At 37.7% G+C, this 13,681-nt stretch overlaps 1 protein-coding gene across 10 annotated transcripts in view; it reads right to left on the bottom strand.

Moving 5' to 3' along the window:
• The window catches only part of LOC148650471 (teneurin-2-like), a 413,744-nt gene that overhangs the window by 11,278 nt on the left and 388,785 nt on the right, over positions 1-13,681 (bottom strand). For all 10 annotated transcript variants that reach the window (XM_088604296.1, XM_088604299.1, XM_088604298.1 and 7 more), the window contains 4 exons: positions 10,002-10,156; positions 4,372-5,246; positions 3,034-3,209; positions 565-800 (listed from right to left, as the gene is read on the bottom strand). In XM_088604296.1, coding sequence (XP_088460422.1) covers positions 565-800; positions 3,034-3,209; positions 4,372-5,246; positions 10,002-10,156 — 1,442 coding nt within the window. The remainder of the gene's footprint in view (positions 1-564; positions 801-3,033; positions 3,210-4,371; positions 5,247-10,001; positions 10,157-13,681) is intronic.

Here is a 13,681-nt window from a genome sequence, read left to right as displayed (position 1 = left end):
TTGGAGTTATACTGTTCTTTTGAAGGGTCTTTATTATGGCCATGTGTAGGTATATTTAGGGTCACGAACAAGATGCTTCCTGTTTTGAAATGTGTTGGCAGTCACAACTTCCTTTCCTTATGCATCTCAACCAGAGGAGCTTGATAGAAATATCTCACTATCTCTAAATACAATTTGTGGATTATTATAAGAAGGAATAGGTGTTATCCACAAGATTTGTTCAGAAATATCTGAATTGCTTAAAAAAAAGTAAAATGGACATAAGGTTTGTCCTGCTGGTTCCATATGTTTTTATTGATATATTAAGGTTTTTACAATTTATTAGGTATTCAGAATTATTTCTAAGAAACAGATATTTAGGTTTAACACTGATAGGACTATGAACAGGCAGTAATCCCTTTAATTTTTATTGTGTGACACATTGGGTTGCAATAAGCTCCTTTCAAGAAACAAGATAAATATTGATCATGCACACCTCATGATTTCTTAGCAATCTTACAATTGTTATGACATCAATATAAACCCACCCAGCTCCCTAAACTCAAACAGTAGGCAGCTGCTCACCCTGAGTTTTCTCCCGAATACGAGGACTTTGCCCTTAGTTTGCTCCTTTCTCAGTCGCCATTCAATTGAGTTGAGACCGTTCTCCATTGGCAGGGTGATATTGCGGCGTCCTATGGTGGGGCTCACTGTGCCAGCCAGGATGTGAGGCTCTGTGTGGAAGCTGATGCCCATTCCATTAGCGTACATGACCCGCAGAGTGCCATTGTTGCACAGCTGGTAACTGTTCCTTACTTGATCTGAAAGGGACAAACGTCAAAGAGTACATCTCTTTTTTCTCTGGGTTTTCAGGGCAAACTGAGATGCTGCCTGCTTGCTAGGAACAATAATAATCTGTCAGCCAGATACTGTGACAATGTGAATGAGTCAAGGGGAAAAAGAAGTGAAAAACAGAAAGTTCTCTCAGCTCATAAACTTAAGTCACGCCAAAAAAAAAGCAACTCGACCTGAAGCAAGTTTTACAAGGTGTGTTAAAATGTTACACCTTCTGTTTATTCCCAGACAGAATCTTTTTTATTAGCTTGCTAAGTTGAATATTTATACATTTTGCAGATGCTGTCAACACTGCTGTTTTTTATATTATAAATATTGCCAGATGAGGCGATGCAAATGCGCAACCTTGAAAATTGCGTGGCTTAAAGATTAGCAAATGATACTTTCATATTTATTTATTTTTTCCCTGTATCGTTTAAAATAGTCAAGGCATAGAGAAAACAGGAGGTAGCACTTGGAAATATAAATAAGCTCACTATTTCATTTACACATGATAAATAAAACATAAATTATACAGAAACTGAACAAGAGCTGACTATAAACAAATTTTATAGCTTCCTATGTGTACTGCAGTATACTGTTGGAAACCAGAGTGTTTTTCAATCGTAAAAGCACTGTGCTTTTACATGGATATTCTAGGCTAATCTAACTAATTGATCTTTTAAGTTACACAAAAGGGTAGGAAAAGCAGATTTAGTTGGCTCATAACAATAGTTTTATTTCCTGAAGCAACTGCAGAATTCCCAAATAAGATAAAAATGACTTGCGGTTTAAGGAAGCCAAATAGCTTCTTCCCTATAGTAGCCTCCAGGGCAGATTTCCATATAAATCTTTAAACTTTTTATGCTTGGAGTTCCAATAAGTTCCAGACCCAGAGAACTCTGAATTTATTTTTCTGTCGCAACATCAAGTGAACGGGAGAGACATAATAACATCATAACTCTTCTTCCTTTCCCAAGCAACAAAATAAGCCTTGGGAGGAGGCAGTGTGTGAAACAAAATGGCCAACTACGTAAACGGATAACGGCAAAAATTAAAATTTACTGTTGGCCGATAATGCATTTTGTTCAGGTGACATTTCTCAGAGTAATATGCAGAGCATATTCCTCAGTGACAACTAAACAATGTAAAATGTCACAAATTTATTTTACCATCTGTTTGAGAGCCAACTTTTTAGAAACTGCTGGAAGGAAACATCAGCATCTTTAGCACTGTGCTAGGGATGAACTGGGTTTTTGAGTTGGGATTTCTTGGTCTCAGATGCACACCATGTCCCAGAAGGTCTCTAAGACATGGCAGAAATGCTAAAATATTTAATTGAAGCAGCTGGGAAGCAGGATTCTGCACGTATTATATGCTTCTTGCTTAACTTGAGGTTTTTATGTTAAAAATATTTGTCTAAAAATATTGAATATCTAAGTAACGAAGGTGCTATCACACATTGTATAATGTATGTATTGTATTGTTTTGTGGTTATGTACATAAATGAGGAAAGCCAATAAATAAAGTTAATTTTCTACAACACCCCTCCACTTCTGAAATGTGTTTGGTGGATAATGGACAAATTCACTTACTACTACTTAGTGTCTTACCCCTGTACGTGTGTGTGTATCTATACTTGACTGGTCATGGAGCCCACAATCTGGACTTTTGTAAAGTGTTCCTTGCTCAAGTTATATGTGTTGTGACTGTTGCTGGGGTAGTGGCAATTGTGGCATGCTGCCAGTTTCACTGGCCCTGCTGTGGGGCACACACCCCTCATGCAGCACCCCTGAGTCCCCGATAAACTGAGCCAGCTTGGGAAAATGGGGGTCACTGCCATGCACTTGGGGGACTGTCTCCTCACTGTCACTGTCACTGTGGAAGAGGGGGGTAAACAAGGTAGGCATTTGAGGGGTCCAGTGAAAATTCAGGAGTAGTGTGAAAATCCTATTCCTCACTGTTATTCACCATCTATTGTCTGTTATCTGATTTCTGCAATGAATCTACTGAACCTAAGTCATGGTAATAGGGTTTCACCACAACACAGCATTGACCGATACAAGCACAGGAATTTCATTGCACTCATAATGTCACTCTTGGGAGTTAGAAATATCACTCATAAGGACAGTCAAACCTTGGCATTCTGTATACACACTGTAAGAATATTTCAATAGTTTTCAACAGAAAATGTTTGGTTTATGCTTTACACAATCTAACCTTGAACCACAGTGTAGGAGGCCTCAACTGAGGAGAGATTTGTGATGACAGTGACGTCGTCATCCCGGTTGGAATTCTCAATGTCAATGTTGATGGATTTCTCCATCTCCCGATGCAGGCTAGTCACCAAGCCCGTAGGGTAGGTCACATTGGTCAAACGCCCTTCACTATCATACCTGTCAAAATAAGCCATTGATCAATAAAACCATTTAGAGAGTGAAATTCCATTTTCCCTTGTCCTTTAATACTGAGGAACTCTGCAAAATCTGACATGTTATTTATTTTAGCAAGACGACTAAAATTTAGTCATTTATCCATCAACATTCTCATCTGTCTTCGTAAAGAGACTATTTCAATCACAGCTCTGAATAACTAATGTAAAACAAATCTGCATGTCAAAATATGTGTACTAATTTTTAAAGTTTGTGTCCAAACAGACATCCAGAAGATCTGTTTCCAGATCTTCAGGCTATAGAAAATAATTACTGATGTAGCCACAAGGCTTTTAAATGTATCTGCAAATATAAAGCCTCTCTCAAAAAATGACTGAACCTAATCCTTGATGATGGTACCTGTTTCTGAAAAAATGTTAGTAAGGATAACTATAAAATGAATTTCAAAGTATTTTGTAGATGCCCTGTTTACAAAAGCTAGGTGGTACAATAACAAAAAACAATATATATATTGACATTTTAGACACTTAATACTTCATGTTGAGTAGATACGTTCAGCTCTGTGAAGCTTGTAAAGCAGGAAGTTTTAACAATGTGTCTGACTCATCACACACTGTACTTTAGGTAAGGCAATGAAAGAGTGTGTCATTCACAAAAAGGGTCAATAGATGGCGATCATGTTCTGTATATAGGCTTGCTTTGTAAAATTAATTTCTGAAGCACATTACTTGGAGGGAGATAATGAACTCCTATAGCTGAAAAAAAATCATTTATAAATGCACTTCCTGTGTTTTGCCCAAAGGCTAACCTGCTCTAAAGCGGATAGCTACAGGTTTCCTCACAACCAGATTCCCTTGGCTGCTTAAAGAAAATGCATTCAGATAAAAAACATGTAATTTAATCCCTTTAATCAAAGATCAGGCTTACCTTATTGTTAAAGACTTCTTACGTGTTAAAGCTCAATTGCTTTTTTTGTAGATGTTGAGATACTACATTAGGAAGACTGCTCTCATTTTGAGTAGCATTTCATGTCATTGTCAGAATGGGTCAGAATGTATTGCACGCTGTAGCCTGTTAACTAATTTCTAAGACTTTTCATGAGCACCTTGCAGCTTAAGGGCTATGTGTGTGGTGAGGAATTGCTGATTAATTAGGGGATGCTTACTCATAAAAGGTAGTCCATCCAGTTTCATCTGACTTGGTGGCGAGCAGCCCTGTGTTGCCAGCGTAGGTCATCAGAGCCTGCTCCATGCTGAGGGCTGACATCGACTTCAGACCTCCATTGGTGCCCACGGTGAAAGTCACTACCTGGTTTTCAGGCAACAGTAGGAAATGGAGCAGGCCGCCGGCTTCGCGGCGGATTTTTAGCGTGTTGTTGCAGTTGTCCACCACCGTGCCGAGATCGTTATCAGGGCCATAGGAGAAGTTGTACAGGGCCTCTCCCGTGACAAGGCTCAGAGTGTAGAGGTGCAGGCCGTCCCTGTTGAAGACATACATCTCCTGCTCCCGTGAGGAGGCCACCTCGTAGTGACCGGCGGAGTTGAGGACGGGGCGGTTGCTCCGCACGGCTCGGATGCGGATGTTGCTGAGGTCGGCGATGTAGAGCGTGCCGTCCGGCGAGACGGCCAGGGATGAGGGCGCGTTGAGGGTAGCGTCGGTGGCGTAGCCATCGTCGCCGGTGAAGCAGTTGCAGTTGACGTCATTCTTGCAGTCGCACTCCGACGCCGCCCCCGCCAGCAAGGAGATCTCCCCGTTGGTGGTGACCTGGCGCACGCGGTTGATCTTCTTCTCGTCCGTCTCCGTGATGTACAGCACGCCAGTGTGGGAGATGGCGATGGAGGTGGCAGATTCCAGGGCGGAGTGGATGGCCAGCTTACTCTGGGAGTAGTCTATGCCCGGGACCTGGCAGTGCATTGGCCTCCCTGCAATGATGCTCACCTGGTGATTTTCTGTGATGCGTAAGATGATGTTGTTCTCCAACACATACAGGGAGTTGTCCATGGGGTTAATAGCAAGGTCTGTGGGCCATTCCAAGCGAACCTAAAAAAATTAAACACAGACTCCATTACTGTGTCCAGAAGCACGTGCCTGACTGTCTTAGGGATCAATACAAAAATCTGTCCATTTTATTGCAGGAGCACAAACTAACTTAGTGAAAAAAAAATCAGCTTTTGATACTGAATAAAAGGACAAATGCTGCTGTTCTTTAACATTCAGAGCTTTGAAGGGCTACAGAGGACTATATAATGTAGTTATAGCTACTTTTCCTTTTTAGTAGTATTATAGTATTATTAGTATATAGCAGTATTATAATGTGTTGTTGTTGTTACTTTATTGTGTTTTGTCTTAGAATTAATTTCAGATTTGTAATGTTGAAAACTTGAGAAGGCATTCAAGACTGAAGTCATTTATAGGAAGCTGTGCACCACAGGCCCCCAAACCATGCTGTCTCTCTATTCAAATATCATAGGAACCGTGTAAATTACTTCTCAAATTACAGCAAAAAAATAATACTAAGCACAAGCGATAAGATTAACAATAAAATATATTTTAATTGTTATTACGATGATGGATGGCATGACAGAACAGCAGTGTCACTGGATTCAACTGTAGCCTTGGGCACCTTCTGAATGTAGCTTGTTCTACCTTAGCCATGTGCTTTTCCTCCAGTTTCCTCACACATCCCAGAGATATACTGGCTATGTTAACTGGCAGTTCTGAGCTGTCTGCCCCCCTTATGCATGTGTGAGTACACGTCTCTGTATGTGCCATGCAATGGGCTGTGATCCTGCCCTATGTCCATTTTCTGCTGGGTTAGGCTCCAGATCAAAGTCATCCTGTTTTGCACTAAGCAGTTACTGAGAATGGATGGATTATTATTGCTATTTAACTGAATTGTAGATCGAACAGTTTTAATATATGGTGTATAATGAGACAGTCGAGAATAGGACCGGGGATACGTTTGCTGGGAGTGAGATCATTTGAGTACAAGGAAACCCCTGCTATCAGCAAGTTGAATGCAAACTCCTCAGGCTTTGGATGTCTTGATATTTCTTCCTCACTAAAAAGAGAATTTAAGAATGTGACAAATTAAACACACGATACAGGGCATTAATACTAATATGGAAATGGTGTGGTTGCTGTTAATATTTAAAGTTTGATGCTCCACTGCCCTTAAATATTAAAATTGGTGAGTAATGATCTAAAAAGGAGAATGTGGCAAATAAATTAATTTTAAGATTCCTGCCAAAGGAGTATATAAAATAGTCTATGTCATTTGTCTATAACTAGAGATGGTTGTTTGTTTTATGGTATCAAGAAATCTGGCAGTCCAGGTTTTTGCATTGAAAGCATGTATATGCAGTATACACACTTTATAGTACAGTTTTCTTTGATTTGTTGTTGCTTGGACTATTGATGTATTTTCTAGTATCCTCTATCCTCCATTCATCAAATGCAAATGACAAATACTGTTACATAAAATCACAATTCCAAGGCAGGATTAAAGTTCAGGCAGAGAAAACCTGTAAGGTAACTGGGGTAGCTTGATGATATTCAATCCCTGCGAGGAAAATTATTTATCCAACGGTGGAAATAAACATTTAAATTGAGCAGCCAATATATTGCATTGGATTTGAGGATACAGCACAAAACATATTATTGACAATGTACCATGTTCATAAATTATTTAGCATGTATTGTTTTTACAGTACCTCACAATAGTGACTATATCAACATGGTGAAACAATTTACATAAATATACTTCACTTCCTTTTCCATTTATCCCCTGTAAAACAACAGTAACGTGCTAAGATTAAGCTTACAAATTGAAACATTTTTGAGCTTTAATACAGAGAAGAAGAATAAACTGATAAATACAGTACATTAATAATAATGAGATGAAAATTCAAGGTCACAATTCCCTAACATTTTCCTAATCCAAGGTCACTTACCTCATTAGAGGCATCTCTTTTGCTTTTTAAATGTTAAACAACAGGCATTTGTTTTGCTTCTACAAATAATACTAAAACCAGCAGTTTTTAATCAAGCAGACCATATGAATTTAAATTCGTAGTGCTAAGAGTCCTTGTTGAATTGGATTTGGATTCACAGACATCCAATATATGTGATATACTCCCTTTTTCTGACTGGTTTAGGATCCCTACTGAAGTGCATTAGAGGCTTAATATCACTCAAACTAAAGCATTCCTTTCACATTTAGACCTTAGTGATAATTATTTAATTTCAAGTAAAAGCCAAAGGCACGGGCAAAGAGAAGGAATAAATAAGCAGAAGGAACAGAAAAGACAATATACATGTCAATGTTAAAGAGATATATTCAGATTTTATCTATGCATGTGGATTTAAGCTTTGTCTACATGGGATGTACTACAATGCAAGTATATTAAACTGCATTTTATACCAAGCAGTTAAGCTGCATTTCATTTCAATTTTGCAAAACATTCACTGCATTAGGCATGGCTTTTTGGATAATCCCGTTATACACATGATGCATAATAATGATATAAACCACTCAGTTAACTAATTAAATAGCTAATGTCCATTTTCCCCAGACTAGTATACATGAATGTGACAGGATTTTAATATATTTTTCAGAGTATGGATAATCTTCTTCTCTTTAATATTTGGCTAATCAGGACAGCTGTAAACAGTAAAGCAATGTAACAATAGTGGAAAAATCATTGTCACTAACGTATGTGAATTTTGAATACAATGTTGACTCCCTCTAACATTTGGAGACTGGACAGTTCAGCATGAGAACATGGAATGCCAGGAATCATCTTATTCAATATAAAGAGTTTACATTGTGATTTCTATCACTCTAGATGGTCATCATCTTTAAAGAAACAGCAATACTAACACCAGCCAAAATTGCTAACATATAATACATCAGTATGGATGAGTTGGTGACTGCAGTATGTGCTTGTGGACTGAAGGAATATGTATAATTCTAATACATGTGCTAATGAACCACAATGCACTTTATTTCCAATGTACAGGTCTGATAGACTTTCCAAATTAATTCCTTCACAGAAGATTAGATGGATTCACGGTCTAATTGGATTCAGCTCCCTACTGGCATACCCCACTGAATGCAACATTGGTAAAGAAACTGTGCACTCAGGCTTTTTATTCAATATTTTTTCTCTTCTACTACAGCTTCAAAAGCAAGGTTATGAAGCAAAGAAATTAGGGAAGACCCTGAGTCCAATCTTCATTATCAAAATATAAAGTCACATTTTTGTTGCCTTTGTGGAACATAGGTACAGGAAACATTTTTTTTTTTTAGTTCAGCTCAATTAAATAATATTTCTATAATTTCCACATCTTTTTACTGCAAATTTACTCTGAAATACTGAAACGATCATCGTCCAGGGCAATAAGAACAAGACAGAAAGAAATGTTTGAGAACTGATTAACTTCTTTTTGGTTTTCAACATGTTTTACTAGATCTACAAGTAATACAGTATGTGATAACATGTGAATGGTTGTTAGAAAATATGATAATAATCTACAATTAAAAAACACATTTCAAAAGCTTTATTAGGGATTATTAAGAAAAGAAGAAAAAAAAGAAATAACAAATACTTATTTGAAATGATCAACTCTCCTTCAGATCAAACCTGGAACATTCTAATTGAAGGACAAATATAAAGAAAAAAAACTACCGCTATTATTGCTGGTATGTTTTTTTTTTAAATCTTTTAAACGGTAACAAAAAGACAGCAGGACTGTAAGGGAACAAATTAATTAAAATTGGAAAATGTTGAGTGAAATATGAAAAATATGTGCTGGTAATGAACCTCTCAGTAAAAGTTACCAGATTTCTAAGGAATCATAATTAACTTAATGTTCTTCTAAAATAAAAGTGGATTGAAACCTTGACACCCTACCTCGAATTTCTAATCCCTAAGGTAAATAAAAAAAGAGCAGCTACATACTCTGAACTAGAGCCCTGTAGCACTCATCAGGGATGCTTTATCTAGTCAAATTTTAATTTTGTATATCTAGGCATTCTTTAGTTTTAAAATCCCTAATCAGCCACATAGTATTTTATGCAGCAGGTAAAGAAAATTGCGTTAATCAGTGTCCGCCTTTAACATGGCAGTAATTATTTTCATGCCGTCAAAAACATATTAACTCTTGATAGATCAGAGAGACCAGAAAGGAGAAAAAAGATGTTCAGATGGAAAGATATGATACTTACAAAGAACTATCCCCAGCTTTATCTATGTAAACACTTTCAGGCTGCATTCAAAGCAGGTACATTATGACAAGAGAGCAGAAAAAAAATGAATGGCAAAGAAAGATGTAAATAGGCGAGAAAGAGCCCCATTAATTCACAGACATCAGTTTTAAACTTTTATAAGGCAACATGAATCAAACACCCTCTTTAGTACTTGTTGTTGCAGTGCTGAGATACCATCAGTAAATAAGGTGGAATACACAATGAATGGCTTTTAACACAGACAGGACATGCAGCATACTGCTGTGCATCAATTCTCAGAGCTGCATTCTATTCAAAATTCCCTCATTATTTCCTCATTTAGTAAGCACTTGTGTCTTGCTAAATAGCAAAGTCACACAAAGCCAATGTTCTTCCTGTCCCTTCTAATAATATCCACCTCTAATTTGTTTATTACATTTCTTGCACGATTGAATGGCATCTGTTAAGGGAGCAGACAAAGTCACAGGGGAATATGATACAGCACCAGAGCAGAGGCAACAGGAGGCAGAGGTTTTTAATCCACAGACCCGCCGCATATTGCCCACCTGGCTCACATCCATGCTGGAGTCGCAGCTGAGAGGCCGAACTGCAGTCAAGTCATTGGACCCCAGGAGGGTGGAGATGATGCCATTCTGGTCTACCTTCCGGATCATTGTAGCATCAACAAAGTACATTAACCCATTCTTGTCCACTGCAATGCCTGGGTGTGGAAAAATAAGTAAACAGATTTATCATTTCAGTCAAAAAGACTTGTCCTTGAACTTAATCTCTGGTCTTTCTACATTTAATAATTCCCAATTTCTGTATAGAGGTAGCTACGTTTAGCTAGAGGAATATCTTTCTCCTAGAAGACCTATCCTGATATTCCTTCTACCTGTTTATATAGGTTGTTTTTATTACCGAGCCGTATTGTTGCGTTTGAGCCAAATTAAATTAAGGAAACTACCAAATTCCTACTATTACTATATTTAATCCTACTTATCTTGCTGTCACTTTCATAAAGTAAAAGTTGTGCTCTTAAAACGCAGGATAGATCAGACAAACGTTTTATTATAAAAAACTTTTTGAGTTGTTTGCCAAGATCTGCAATCATTACATTGTTAGTGAAAGAAATGACAGAGTTAATGTATTCATTTATAACAGTGAGTAACTTATTTGACTTTAAAAAAAGTTCTTTACTTTTGATAAGGTGAAATTCCCAGTCTGAGATGGATGTGACAAAGTGACATTCTTGACAGTTTGGTGTCAAAACTCTATATCATTTTTCCAGGCCACGACATCACATCAGCAGGTTGCTAATTACCATTTTTCATCTGAAACGGAATCTTTGGAGGCTTAAAGTTCACAGTAAAAACATACGAAACAGTGTCATGTGAATTAGGCAGGCCTTTTTCCCTGAAGGATTTTGGGTAACTATATGAGAGTTTTGAAAGTAGTACAACTCTACTCCCTTGAGTTGACTTTACTTCTGGTATTATGCTTAAAATGAGTTTTAGTAGTCTAAACCTACCTGGTTTTGAACATGCTTTCACATAATTTACTTAATTTTTAGACATTATCATAATACTGTGAAACAAAATACTTTTAATAGGAAAATATTTCCATTCCACTTTTGAGGGTTATTAACCAATTCCATTCTACAGGTGTTATTTATACAGTATGTATATATTACGCTTTGTATCAGTCTTTAGACCAGTTTTGTTTATTGATCCTCTGTATTTAAAGCAGAACATCAGGCAATGTAAGAAATTAGAGGACTTTTATTCATACTTAAAAAAGTGACCTTGCCTAAGCAGTGATGACTTTATTGTGTTCAGTGCCATAAGGAAAGAATGAAAGAATGAGGGAGAGAGTGCATTATTGCTCTGTACAAGGGAAAAAAAGACAGTGAGTTTGCTAAGCTGTCACCCTGCAAATCGATTCTTGCTGTTACAGATGCTAAAAATCCTTTCATTTAGAAACAGAACTTCCTGCGCAGACCAAACAGCTATTCCCTTGTGCAGCCTTTCTGAAGCACAAAGAAGAACTTTAATCCTGCGTAGAGCAAGGTAGCCTGATCCCCAGATGAATCTGAATGACAATCTTTACAGGATCTGGCAGATTATCTACCTTATTGTTGGTGGAGAAAAGGAAAATCTACATAGATTTCTACAAAAAAAAATCTGGTTGAAAACACTATTGTAAAAAGAAACCCATTCATTCTCCTCGAAAAAATAATGAAAAAGTGAAAGGGCTGAATGTTCTTTTTGCTAATATAAGTAACTGTAACCGATTCTTTAAACCATCTAGGTATTAATTGTATATTCTGAGGGTTGTTTCCTTTTCTTCTTGAATTTGCCCATTTTGTAGAAGATAATAATCTTTATAGAGCAAAAATGCTGGAGGTGAAGTCACAAGGTTGACAACTCCTCAATTATTGCATCTGTAATTTTGATGAAAGTGGCTTTAAGACCTTGACGTGGGAGGATGCACAGTGTAATCTGCAGATTGATAATACTCTAAAAGTAAGCAAAGAACATAATAATTATGTATGTGGATAACTGGAATCCAACCCCCCCTTCTTTAAAAAAACCCATGTTAATTAAAAATATGAATTGAGGGGGTGTTATATCTTATCTTAAACAGGTGTTTGCTGAGAGATAACAAAAACCAGCCTGTGTTCTTCAGAGGTGTTTTCTATGCTCTTTTGGACACCTGTTTTTGCTCCACTCAAGGCCTGGCAGAGTGCATTTGGAGATAAAGGGTGATGGATGCTGTGCTTAAGAGGCTATTAGCCCTGTAAAAGGCTAAAAGGTTATCCTTGGCCAAGTAAAAACCATTAGATCATCAGGAATAGCAACATTAAGCAATGAAAATTTACTAATAGAACAGTCTGCATGTGCTGCCTGAAAGAAGCACATTAATACAAAAAAAAGCAAGCTGGGCACGTTCATCAGACAAAAAGCATTAGGAGGGACAATCGGGATACCGAGTTAAAAACAAATGACATCTGAACATTTTCTTTTCAATTTTGAATTGCCAGTTATTGTTTATTATACAGTATCCCCATCCAATTTGGAAAGGCGAAATGTGTGGTTATGTCATGATTCACAGCAACAACGCCAGTGCTCACATGTGGTACACCAAGAAACAGGCTCCTCCAACCCACTCACCCAGCCAGCTTTAGCTTCTGACCTTCTGTAAGCTTCAGAACAACATACAGCACGCTCAGGTCTGATTGGAAGAGCTGTTCGCCCCTGACAGATGTAAGCAAGAGTCTGCTGGTGCCCAGGGGTCAGAGGAGTGGCTGTTCCTTTAAGAACTGCTGAACCAATTGTGTCCTGTTATTCGGTGGATCCTAGTCACAATCACATTGTGACATGATGCAAGTTTGAACCCCTATCTAAATCATAGAGTTTAACTGTGCTTTGAGTGGGTTCTGTTTCAGTTTCCTACTGGTTCTGAATGTCAATAAATGTTTTTATTGCTTATTATTGATACAAGAATAGAAAGTTTTGTGAAGACACACAGATTCAGGGCTGGGCACCACTTAGTTCATTTAAAAATATCCTGGTTTTTAGGCTCATGCCAGAAGCAGTTTTTGATTAAATGGTATTAGGACTTTAACATAACAGAACCCCTAATTATATCTCAGGATATGCGTTTAAGCTCTGAGTTCATGATGCAAGGTTTATATTAGAAAAAAAAAAGATTTTTATACTCCTCAGCTTTATAGCTTGGCTTTGCTCACAGGTTTACCACTGGATATCAACTCTTCACATTCTTCCTTGTAACTAAATTCCTGGTTTTACTTCATACCTGTGTCTTTTCTTTCCATACACCTACCCTTACAATGAAGCAAAAGGAAATTCTCTGTGAAATGAATGTAAGAATAGTTGTGCAATGAGCGTTCTACACTGATCCTGCCTTTATACATTGGCCCTAACCTTTGGTGCAGCTAAAATGCAAGTCTTCACAGTCCAGCTACAAAGAGAATGAATAGGTCTTTTTTTACATTATATGAAGAAACCATGCGTGCTCCTATCATGGCTAGTGGGCTGTAAGATCTATTTTTCAGTAAAATAAATACTTAGCAGTAAAGGCTATGGATGAGAAGCATCCAAACAAACACAGTCCTTTTCTTGTGCATTTGTTCAGTGTGAAAGCCCATGGTAGACTGCTCAGCGACAAGACTATTGCCTCTCAAGTGCTCACCTCTTAGACTCTTAGATTTGCAAAGTTCAGC

Source organism: Lepisosteus platostomus, chromosome 13 (assembly GCF_059453375.1).
Source record: "Lepisosteus platostomus isolate fLepPlt1 chromosome 13, fLepPlt1.hap1, whole genome shotgun sequence".
Taxonomy (NCBI): Eukaryota; Metazoa; Chordata; class Actinopteri; order Semionotiformes; family Lepisosteidae; genus Lepisosteus; species Lepisosteus platostomus.
Note: the sequence above shows the minus strand (reverse complement) of the source record. Positions and strands in the feature narration are given on the sequence as shown.